General features: G+C 43.1%; 1 protein-coding gene and 1 long non-coding RNA gene across 3 annotated transcripts; one reads left to right on the top strand and one right to left on the bottom strand.

Annotated features, from left to right (window-relative positions):
* Positions 1–800: 800 nt before the first annotated feature.
* LOC123078281 (serine/threonine-protein phosphatase PP1) lies at positions 801–11,529 on the bottom strand. Of its 2 annotated transcripts, XM_044500737.1 has the most exons (5): positions 11,224–11,529; positions 7,482–8,041; positions 7,213–7,404; positions 6,332–6,409; positions 4,767–5,284 (listed from the first exon to the last, which is right to left on the bottom strand). In XM_044500737.1, exons 1-5 carry the CDS (start codon positions 11,423–11,425, stop codon positions 5,174–5,176), a joined length of 1,143 nt encoding a protein of 380 aa, XP_044356672.1. In that variant the 5' UTR covers positions 11,426–11,529; the 3' UTR covers positions 4,767–5,173. The 2 variants fall into 2 exon arrangements, with proteins under 2 accessions (XP_044356670.1, XP_044356672.1); XM_044500735.1 differs by lacking the exons at positions 4,767–5,284; positions 6,332–6,409 and adding an exon at positions 801–1,247 and having other exon boundaries at positions 11,224–11,523.
* Positions 1,986–6,706, top strand: LOC123078282 (uncharacterized). Its single transcript, XR_006437313.1, has 3 exons — positions 1,986–2,167; positions 5,921–6,144; positions 6,227–6,706. It is a non-coding gene; the product is annotated as an uncharacterized lncRNA (long non-coding RNA).
* Positions 11,530–12,286: the final 757 nt, after the last annotated feature.

Raw genomic sequence — 12,286 nt, 5'->3', positions numbered from 1 at the left:
AAAAGATGAAGGAACGCATACGCATATGCATCATCGCACGTACTCGTCGCATACAGCGCACAGTCTGTAGCGATCACACAGCCCTTGATCCCATGCCATGTAAGCAACCCGGTGCCAAACAAGCTATGAGGGGAAAAAAGCCAGGATTGACCGGGATTAGAAAGTACAGGGTATCAATTTCAGGGATTTTAAGGTTAGGGTTCAATTCAAAGTTCAAGTATAAATTCAAGATTTATTTTAGACTTATCTCTTTCAAAAAATGGACAACACGTGAAAAATGGGTCGCACTGACTGCAGCCCATTTAACCCCACAAGTGTGATGTATAAGCAACTCAAAAAGAAAAAGAGTGATGTATAACATATATGAGATATCTATCTGTGCGCACAACAATAAGGTATATCTATCCTCATCTGATCAGAAGCACGTTGGGTGGGCTAGTTAGCCCGTGTCGAGGTTACACAGAGGTCATCTATTCTAACCCCAGCCGCGACTTAAACTTTGGTTTTTTTTTTGTTTACTTGCGTTGCGCGCTGACAGGTGGGGCCCGATGATCATACGGACATATATCGGCCTCACGACACGTTGGCACGCCTAGTCAGCCATATGGACGTATCCAAACATGATTTGAACCGTATCTGAACACAAGTGCCAAATATTGAAACCAATTCGGTGTATTTTTCAAGTTCATGCACTAAAGTGAACATCGGTGGAAGTTAAGGCACCGCTGGTGCCATTACCTCAAACCTAAACCGAGTGGCAAGTTGAGGGTTGTAACGTGAACTAGATATGATCCTTTTCGTAAAAGAAAAGTATTTCCGAGTATATTTCCCAACGGAGAACGTAGTTTTGCAGTAACAGACCAGGAAACTTTAGACGTGACCCGATTTTCAAATGATGACCTGACATCAATTTCACTTCACTCGTCGTAAATTTACATGCATAGTTAACCCAATCCCTTTCTTTTTTTACGTAGGTGCCATGGCACGGTTATGACTACATAACTATATTCTCAGCTCAAACATAGAGCACACAGCAATCAAGCAAAGAAACGAACAAAAACAAAACAACTGCACCCACAAGAATGCAGTGCCGCGAGCAAGTAGCAGAGAATGTAAGAGAACCAGGCTGAAGAGTGCTTCTAATGTCATGCCCTGGTGGATCTGGGATATAAGATCACCCCCTTCGAGCTGACAACAATCATGACTATGTGACTGAATACAAGTTAAGCATTGTCCACTGTCGGTGCCTGTCAAGGAAGGGCAAAATTTAAGGACTACAGTAGTAAACTTCATCATGCTTTAGCCGGTTATAGGAATTAAGTACACACAAAAAGAAAACACTGGCCCCGTTCTTGTCATATGTTACACCCAATGCATGCAAACAAGCACTGTACCGACCAACTATGGCACCTAAAAATGTACTATTATATTGTGGGACGGAGGGAGTACGTAGTAATTTCAGACCTCTTTAGGCATCTACAACGCTGGCTCTTAGCCCGGGCGCTAGGATGTTATTCCTGGCCGTTTTGGCTCCATCCTGTTCGATCCTGGGATTTAGGCAGGCGTCGCTGCCAAGCCAGTCGTCTGACTCTTGGTCCCTTAGGCCCAGTATCTAGGAAATTATCGTATGGACCACTTCTAGGTTTCCAAATATTTTCCTGCCGAATTGACAAGCATATAGACTTGTCCAAATAAAATAGCAAATGGGAGAATGATTCTCAAGATATCAGTACAGATTCTAAGCTCCCAGGATTGTGAGGCTCCTGGTGAATCGGTGGTGTGAAAGCTGTGTGGGTCAACGTTTGACAGGGTGTGAACCGGGTGGCAGTTGGGTCCATGTGTCCGTGTTGTACAGATTAGCTGCGTGTGGACTGCTAGGGGACGTGGGCTGTATTCTGGGGCCCGTTTGTATGTGTCTGATACGGTCGTGTCGACTCTTTGGTTGGTTCGGATTGATTCGTGGTGGCTGCGTGTGCCTTCCTGTGTACGTGTCGGTGCCCCCTCTTTCTTTTCCTATTGGGGCTGCGACCATTTATTCTCTTCTTTGGATTTGGGTGAGGGGGCCGGCGGTGCTGGCTCCTTCCTTTAGCGGGCGGCGGCGGCGGCTTGTGGGTTCGATCGTGGGTTCGATCGCTCCCTCTTTGTCGAGGGGCCAGATCATGCGCTGGTATTTTCTTCTTCCCCTGCATCGGTTGTCTCAACTCGTGGATTTGCATCGTCTGCATCGCTCTTCTTCTCTATGTTCGGAGGTTTGTTATTGTTTTCATTCTTTTTGGTTGTTGCCGGTTTGATTTTTGTGATTGGGACTCATTTGTGGTGTCTTGTCACGCCCGTTGTTGTTGCGAGATCGAGGCGTGAGCTAGAACTCAGAGATACGTGAATTTGGGGGAAAACTCAAGAGCAGAGAGAAGAACAGAGACGCGAGAGATAGAAGCAGATGGGGAAATTCTCATTCCTTCAATTCTTACCTTCTTCACCAGTCCAACCTGACCAAATAGCCAAGACCCCACTTAACTTAACACACGCACACACCACGCGCTACACAACTCCGGAAGAATTACGCCTCTTTGCCTGATGCTCCATCAGGTGTTACATGTGTGTGGATTGCATGTTTGGAGGTCGCATGTGAGTGCTGGAGCGGGGGATCCTTTGTCCTCATCTTTTTTTTTCTGTATGAGTTTGTGGTTAGGCTCCCACATGTCGTTGTTCAAATTGGTGGTGTGAGATAGTTTTTGTTATTATCCTGAATAAGATGGTTATCTAGGGATGTTTGGAGGGTTAGCCTTATGATGTTGTAAGGGGGTTTTGTTTTATATTGATAGGGCTTTTGGTTGTGTTTAGTAATTTTTTCTTAGGAGAATGAGAATTCTGATAACCAAGCTTTTCAACCTCATTTTTCGGGCAAACAAGATGCCAGAAGAATGGAGACGGAGTATATTAGTACCAATCTTCAAGAACAAGGGGGATGTTCAGAGTTGTACTAATTACCGTGGAATTAAGCTGATGAGCCATACAATGAAGCTATGGGAGAGAGTCATTGAGCACCGCTTAAGAAGAATGACAAGCGTGACCAAAAATCAGTTTGGTTTCATGCATGGGAGGTCGACCATGGAAGCCATTTTCTTGGTACGACAATTTATAAAGAGACACAGGGAGCAAAAGAAGGACTTGCATATGGTGTTCATTGACTTGGAGAAGGCCTATGATAAGATACTGTGGAATGTCATGTGGTGGGCCTTGGAGAAACACAAAGTCCCAGCAAAGTACATTACCCTCATCAAGGACATGTACGATAATGTTGTGACAAGTGTTCGAACAAGTGATGTTCGACATTGATGACTTCCCAATTAAGATAGGACTGCATCAGGGGTCAGTTTTGAGCGCTTATCTTTTTGCCTTGCTGATGGATGAGGTCACAAGGGATATACAAGGAGATATCCCATGGTGTATGCTCTTCGCGGATGATGTGGTTCTAGTTGACGATAGTCGAACGGGGGTAAATAGGAAGTTAGAGTTATAGAGACAAACCTTGGAATCGAAAGGGTTTAGGCTTAGTAGAACTAAAACCGAGTACATGATGTGCGGTTTCAGTACTACTAGGTGTGAGGAGGAGGTTAGCCTTGACGGGCAGGTGGTGCCTCAGAAGAACACCTTTCGATATTTGGGGTCAATGCTGCAGGAGGATGGGGATATTGAACAAGACGTGAACCATCGGATCAAAGCCAGATGGATGAAGTGGCGCCAAGCTTTTGCCATTCTCTGTGATAAGAGAGTGCCACAAAAGCTAAAAGACAAGTTCTATAGGACAGCGGTTCGACCCGCAATGTTGTATGGCGCTGAGTGTTGGCCGACTAAAAGGCGACATGTTCAACAGTTAGGTGTGGCGGAGATGCGTATGTTGAGATGGATGTGTGGCCACACGAGGAAGGATCGAGTCCGGAATGATGATATACGAGATAGAGTTGGGGTAGCGCCAATTGAAGAGAAGCTTGTCCAACATCGTCTGAGATGGTTTGGGCATATTCAGCGTAGGCCTCCAGAAGCTCCAGTGCATAGCGGAAGGCTAAAGCGTGCGGAGAATGTCAAGAGAGGTCAGGGTAGACCGAACTTGACATGGGAGGAGTCCGTTAAGAGAGACCTAAAGGATTGGAGTATGACCAAAGAACTAGCTATGGACAGGGGTGCGTGGAACCTTGCTATCCATGTGCCAGAGCCATGAGTTAGTCGCAGATCTTTATGGGTTTCACCTCTAGCCTACCCCAACTTGTTTGGGACTAAAGGCTTTGTTGTTGTTGTTGTTGTTGTTGTTGTTGTTGTTGTTATGGTTTAATGGTTGCTTTTGTTCTTCTTCAACGGTCAGAGTGCTGCTGGGTCTGTGGTAGGTTCGGTTTATGTGTGTGTTTTAATTGTCATGTACTCCTACAGAAAAGAAGATTTGTCTGTGGTTTATTTAGGTTGTTGTTTCTGTGTTTAGGTAGATTATTCAGCAAATGCTTGGGGGTGGGTCATGTGATGTTGCTGTGAAGTGTCTGTTTTATGGTGGTGGTGTTTTTAGAGGGCTTTTATTACGTCTGGTTGAAGATTCTATGGCATTATCATTTTGTCTTGCTGCAACTGCAGTCCACGTTGTAGCTATGCTAGCTCTTAGGTAAAAATCATGGTTCGTGTTGCTTGGTAGGAGGTTCAAATGGTTATTTGAAGTCGTTTTGGTTGATGTCTTGCTGAAGCATGCATATGTTTGGTATATCCAGTTATGTATATGTATAGTTGTTTTATGTCTGGCTCTGAGCGAGCCTTGGTGTTAGCTTCGGTGCTGCCAGCATTGCTAAACATGTACTTTACTTGTGCTGTCTCATTGGTTATCTTCGATCAAGAAGAAAAGATTGTATGACCTGGTAGTGGAATTGATGGGTCTAAGTTAACATAGATTTATAGATTTCTATACCTACTAATAAAAGAAATAGGTATTCTTGGTCCGTCATGCTATTTTTCAGAACACACTCAAGTTTTTGGTAATAAACCCGCAGTACATGTTAACAGATTTTTTAAAAATCCATAACTTTTTAATCCTAACTCCAAATTTAACATGTTATATATGAAATTTGATTAGAAAAATATGTAGAATCTGAATATGATATTATTTTTAACTGTTAAACATTTAAAAATATGCTATTTACGATGAAACCTTAATCAATAGCGCATGATCAGTCTTTCCTTCATACCGGTGCCGCTCCGAATTGAAAATGAACCTTCGGTAAAACCAGGATTGTGAAATAAACAATATCTAAAAAATTCACAAAAAAAAAGATTTATCATCCTATGCCGAAAGGGAGACTTCTTAAGATTGACAACATTCAAACGTGTTGTGATGGTGTGAACACTGAGCCCAGCATCAACGAGAATGGGAAGAAGGATAAATAGAAACACAGATGGGATGCCATGTGTTGAAATAAAGGACATGGACCTACGAATTCATGGTTATTAGATTAGTGAGTGTTTTTTCACCTGTTGCAACGCACGGGCTCATTTGCATCGTATGCCGAGAGAGAGACGTCTTAAGATTGACAACATTCAAATGTGTTGTGTTGATGTCAACACTGAGGCCAACATCGACGAGAGTGGGAAGAAAGGTAAATAGAAACACAGATGGGATGCCATGTGTTGAAATAAAGGACATGGACCTACTGAAGTTTGGACTCATGGTTATTAGATTAGGAAGTGTTTTTCACCCGTTGCAACGCACGGGCTCATTTGCAAGTGTTTTTCTTATGTATTACTGTCATTTGTAGCCAAACTGCTATATGTCGTTTTCATCCGACTCTTTTCCTAATTAGTCCAGTTTTATTGGTATGTGTATTGAGATTCATTTATTTTATCCCCTTTGTGTTTTGTTTCTCTGTGCTTTAACATGGTCGTCCAGGAAGGGCAATTGTTCAGTTATGCCGCTGGAGATCATGGCTCTGGTTGGAAGGAAATATGTCGTCGAAGTGAGCGCGCCACGATATTCCTTTAGGAGAGATAAGGATGCCTTGACTTTCTAGGTTCGCAAGTTCTTCCCAGTGGGTGGATCTATGTATTATGATTTCGTTGCAGGCAGCAGTTCTTCCTGTACCGGTGCTGCAGCGGAATTGCCTGCTCATCTTGGTAGGTAGCTCTAGGCGATTCCTTTTGAATTTGGTGCATTTTGTGGTTCTAAATTTGTTTGTTTTATGATGATTGTGTGAAGATGGAGTGGCTGCTGAAGCTTCTGGCGCTGCTAGCCAGCGCCATGAGCTCCCTGAAGGTGTCTTTACGCCAGCAAAGGATGTGTTGGTGACTTTCCCTTCATTACCTTTTGAACTGTGTCCACGCCAGATTTCCAGTTCGTCTGAAGCACTGCTCTTATACATATGTTGTTATTACAGGAAACCTAGACGCAGAATGAACATGTTGATGATACATCAGAGTGAGTGAAGGAGGATGATCCACCAAAGAATAATAAAATGTCTAGCTTAGATAATTTAGCATTTCTTAATCTGTGAGTGGCCTTGTTATAATGCTCTGGAGATGTACTGCGTTACACCAGGGCCGGTGCAGCTGCTGTAAAATCCACAGTTGAAAAGAAGTTGGCTGTAAGTGGGTCGGAAAAGGGTGGTCGTGTGTACGTGTGGAATTCATCGGAATTCGTTGTCCTTATTTGTAATAGGAAGAAAGGATTTACAATGTTCATGCTTAACTGTTTTGTAGGGTGAATAATAACTGAACAAACCCACGAAGAACCAACCAGCCATAGGAGCCTGAAAAAAAAATTCACACCCAAAAGAAAACTCGCGCGGCAGGGCGTGCGTATCTCTCTAGTTTATACTAACTAGTAAATGCGTACGTGCAATGCCCGTTAAGATTAGGACGGAAATTAATTGCACATTTATATTAGGTAGGATATCAAATATGCGTTAATTATGTGATTAGCACAGACATGTATGATATTAATTGCACGCTAAACATGTTGAGCACTCACCATTGGAGCAATCTAGGTCGTTGGATTGACATGGTTCATTAATTGGATCTTTTTATATTTGTAGATAGAGGTAGATAGAGGTATAGATAGATATAGATAAAATGTCTTTTTCATGAATTGTAGTTCAAACAAGAATAACTCACTGATGATCTATCTGTCACTTCTCCAATATATTGGGTCATGAAAGGGAAACCAACTGAAGCCTGATTATTTACCTTGTTTGAAATTGGTTTTCTTGAATGTGGTGCTCCTGTTTCTTTTGGCTTCAAGATCTGGAAAGAACACATTAAGCTTTCATCTATGCTTAACAAAGCACCCGCATTATCAAATTCTCCACAGTAGTTTGGAGCTGAAAAGATGGTGACTAATCTCCTTTCTGCAAAGAACTCATAGCCATCCTCTACCACCTGAGGACATTCATGCTTCAGTTATATAAATGCCATGATGAATAAGATAAAAGTAAGGTAGAGCAATTTCCGCCTACCTGGTGAGCTCGGCAAATGAGGTCAAGATCATTCTTCTCCAAAAATTCTACAAGCTTATCCGCACCGAAAGTACAAGCAACACCTCTGTCACTCTCCCCCCACCCTTGTGTGTCAGAACTAGGATCAGACCAAAGCAAATCACATAGAAGACCATAGTCAGGAATTTCAACAGGCCTCTCAATATCCTTAATTTGATCTAAGCTATTCAATTCAGGTGAGAGGCCACCATGCATACAGAATATCTTATCATCAATAAGCGCTGCCATAGGCAAGCAGTTGAAGCAATCACAGAATATCTTCCACAGACGAACATTGAATCTCCTCTTGCATTCATCATAGAAACCATAAACTCTGTTAATTTTTGCATCTTCATGGTTTCCTCTCAACAGGAAAACCTTATCAGGGTACTTCACTTTATACGCCAGAAGCAGACATATGGTTTCCAAGCTTTGTTTGCCTCTATCCACGTAGTCTCCAAGGAAAAGATAAGTCGAAGTTGGAGGATAGCCACCCAAATCGAACAGCCTCAGAAGATCAACAAACTGACCATGGATATCACCTACAAGGCAAAAGGGGAGAATGTTCTATAATGACAGATTCCGAAACGTAACAAAAGGATGAAATATGATCCCAGGTGACAAGTCCAAATATGGAGAGATGGCCAAGGACAACAAAAATATGTATAAGAGATTTCATAACGAATTCAACCAAATGTGTGCACCTAGTCTACTTGTACTTCCTAAAGATGGAAAAGGGGTTTTGTACAACAAGTGGTGCACAGTTTTACGACGGTCCTTATTCTGAGAATATTAAATAACCGACCTGATTTTCATAAAGGTATTAAAAGAATAGGGTTCTGTTGGGCATCACTGCCTTTCAGAATGAAAACAACAGAATAAAGATATGAATAACCTATTATTATGGTATTAAAAAACCATTTTGATACCAAGTAAGCACTTGAGTCTTACAGAAAAAACTTACAAAGAAAAATTATTACTAACTACATTGAAACAAAATGATCATCGTGTCAGTAACTTTAAGAATGCAAATTCTTGAAATAGTTGTGTTACACATAACAAACACAGTCGTCAAACAGCAAAGTCATAATTGTCATGACATAGGGTAGCACACGCAGATGAAGTGTCAAGAGGTTTATGCATTTGCCACGTAGCTGAGGGACGCCCATTTGTACTATTCTACCCTTCTATCAATGGAAAGATACGCAACCTGTGTATTCACGAAAAAACTTTGTTAGGAAAGAGTCCAATCGGTTTAGCAGTTGGATTAGACTTGTGATAGACTTACCGGCCTCTCGGTCAAGTCTTGTGTACCATATAAAGGGGCTGACCCTCTCAATAAAGGGTAGAAGAATATCGTTGTCTACCTTTAACTACCTTTTAGTAATTATTAAGGTTATGTCAGTAGTAGATCCTTCCAATTGGACATTTCAAATTTAAACCACTTATCATCCTAAAATGTATAAAAGGATAACACAAGTGTACCCATAGAGCAAAGACTACCAACTCTGGCCATTGACCACGCTGCAAGAACACCAGACAAGATTCTTAAATTGGACATTTCAGACATCTTTCCCTAATAATAAAGCACAGATCGCTTCTTACCCCCTGATTTTCGTCCGTTTCGTTCCACCGTTTTCACCGTCCTTAGTACGTCGCTCCGCCTCGATCCTTTCCTCGATAACACGCTGGTTCATAGGTTAGTTGGGCTTGAAATTTCATACGTAATCACCCAGCCACGCTAGCCCATCTCACTGGCCGCAAAGATTATGGGCCTTCCCTTATGGGCTGCGTGCACACGAGTGGGCTCTCTTATCGATCTTAGAGAAAGAAAGAAAAAAATCTGTTATAGTGGAGAATGCTTGGGATCTAATCTATTTATATTTCAGCCACGACAACCAACTGAGATAAACACGTTACATGATGAATTGTCCCACCTCGCAATTTTAAACACAGTCTGACCGGTTAATATAGCAGCCGCCGTAGAAATTAACAAACAGACGTTAAAAGAGAAGAGCTAATTAAGCGGATGGGCTAATTATAAAGAAAGGATCGTGGCTAAATAGATGCGGCTAATTCAAAGGAAGGCTTGTGTGGGCTCGGTGGAATATTTGAATGGATAGGTTCCTTAATTAGCTATGGACTATGGAAGAATTATGGAAGGATTGTGGGTGGGCTTGGCGGAATATTTAATGGATGGGATTCTTAATAAGGTAAGGATTATGTGAGGGTAATAATTAAAAGGAAAGGAATGATTTGATTTTGGACTGAAATTTGAAGATGGTTGAGGATGATTGTGTGATCATAAGGAAGGATTTAAAGGGGTGGGATCCTTAATAAGGAAGGATTGTGTGAGGCTACTTTAATTAAAAAGGAAGGATTTGACTGTCGCCTGAATATTTAGATGGTTGAGGGTGCACACAACATTATATGAACGTTTCTTTGGTGTGAACAAAAATATGAATGCGGCTAAAATACTGACATCCTTTTTAGTGTTGTATTTGTATATTAATTAATGAGTTACTCACAGAAAAAAATTAATGAGTTTATTTCTTTAAGAGGTTAGGTTTATGATTGCGCTTTCCCGTTTGAAATGTCAATTAATACTAGGAGCATTACAAGTCCACGGAATTACAAGTTGGTGGGCAAGGGAGACTCGCTAAGCGTGTGGAAGGTGGAACAGTATGATGATAAAGCACATTGTTGTGGGATTAGTTACGCTCGTCATGAATAGGTGGACAAACAAGGCCACCATCGACAATGGTGATGAAAAGGAAGAATTAGGAACAACAACGGAAAGCAAATCTCATGCTACTAAGTCAACTAAAGTCAATGAGCCCCATGTATATTCATTGTCTTCTTCCATAAATAATATTAATATGTCAACCAACCATGTGATTTCATTATTTATGTTTTTATTAATAATAATTTTATTAATATTAATCTCATGCTACCGAGTCAACTAAAGTTGGTACATCTTCTCCTTACAAGTTGATGACATATGTATCATCCTTTCACAATTGAAACACATGTTTTTAGGACCTCTAGAGCTTGTTACCTACTATTTTTGTTTTGTGGAAATGTTTGTGTAAAATGCCAGGATTTCCATTTTATTTTTATTTTTATTTTTTGTTAATGTTGTGTGACAACGGCACGGATCGATGACAACTGGTGCTCACCAGCCATCCAACACATGCCGATACCACCTCTACAACCATCATGAAAAACATTTCAAGCTGGGAACGGAGATAACCAGTTCTTTTTAACTTCGAATATGATGATGAATTATAGCTCCATATAAACAAATTATAAGTCCATTTGGAATCAATATATAACTTCTTGTTGTGTGGGTCTACGGATTTTGGTGAGCATTAAATTTCGCGTGAACTATCATTGTCTTTCGCACATATAATTCTTACTAAATGTAAATACACATTAATTATGTCTCCCGTTGCAATGCACGGGCATTTATGCTAGTCATACCTATGTCAATATTTCAACAGAGTATACTTGTTCTTACAGAAAACGTTACCGGGTCCTCAACAGTCAATACCCCAAATCAACAGTACGCGCCAGACATCGGGAAAAATCGAACATAAATAATCCATCTCTGGGAGTCAGGCATATACGGCCCAAATGCGCAAACGCGCCACAAAGAGGAGGGCGCGCGGTATGGTATGCCCGAATCAGAGGGTAGTAGAGGGGCCTTGAGGCCGGTGCTCACCGCAGATCTTGACGGGCGCGGGAATGCGCAGGAGGTTGGGCTGCGAGAGGAGCACCGTTTTGGCCTCGACGCAGAGCTGGCGGATCTCCGCCTCCGACAGCTGGACCTGGCGCCCGCCACGGCCCACTTCGACGAGCCGCCGAACCACCTCATCCAACGCGGCCCCATCCATGGCGCCCATCGATGCCCGCGTCATCATCATCTTCACCGCTCTCCACCGGCTCGATCCCTAGACGACGACGGAGGTGCGAGGAGGATTAGAAATGGAGGAGGGTACTCTCGGAAAAAAAAAATGGAGGACGAGGTGGTCGGGATTGGATAATGGCGTGGTAATTATGGTTTTTTTAACGAACGTGGTAAATATGGTTTTTTTAGGGTGTGGTAATTAGGTTGTTTATCTACTACTACCTCTATAAAATGAAGAGAAGGGGCAGACCCAAACGATCTAACTCATTCATCTACAAAATTTAATGGCCCTTAATCCTCTCGTACGCTACAAACCGCGCATGAACCCATCACTAATCCATCCATCGCTAAAAAGAAAAAAACTGTCGCAACCCCACCCACGCATGCACGCACGCTCGCCCGCACGCCACCCACCCGCTCCTCTCGCGCCGCACGCCGCCGCCCTGCTCCGCCGAACCGCCGCCCGATCTAGCCACCCATCGACTACCAATCCCTTCATCCACATCAAATCGCCCTTGCCGAGAATGCGACGCACCTTGCCTCTGCCAAGTCGCCGTTGGCCGCTCCTACCAGGCGAGGCAGAGGGTCGCCGCCCGCCACTCCTACCAGGCGAGGCAGAGGGTCGCCGCCCGCCGCTCCATCGATCTGCCGCTTCCCCACGCCACTCAGGCCATCGCTCCTCCACTCGGCTGATGCCCCACTGACGCGGTCGCCACCGGCCTCTTTTGGAGCGGGGGTCACCGTGATCGTTCGCCGCTCCTTCGCACAGACTGTGCTGCCCTGAATGGAGTTTGCTGTAGGATGCGGCCGTGCGGACGAGGAGCGTCGGATCCGGGCGCACCTCCACGCTGGGGAAGAGGGGAGCGAGTTATGTGCT

This window comes from Triticum aestivum, chromosome 3D, assembly GCF_018294505.1.
Source record: "Triticum aestivum cultivar Chinese Spring chromosome 3D, IWGSC CS RefSeq v2.1, whole genome shotgun sequence".
NCBI classification, from domain to species: Eukaryota; Viridiplantae; Streptophyta; class Magnoliopsida; order Poales; family Poaceae; genus Triticum; species Triticum aestivum.
The sequence above is the reverse complement of the archived record's forward strand: the minus strand, read 5'-3'. Positions and strand labels throughout refer to the sequence as shown.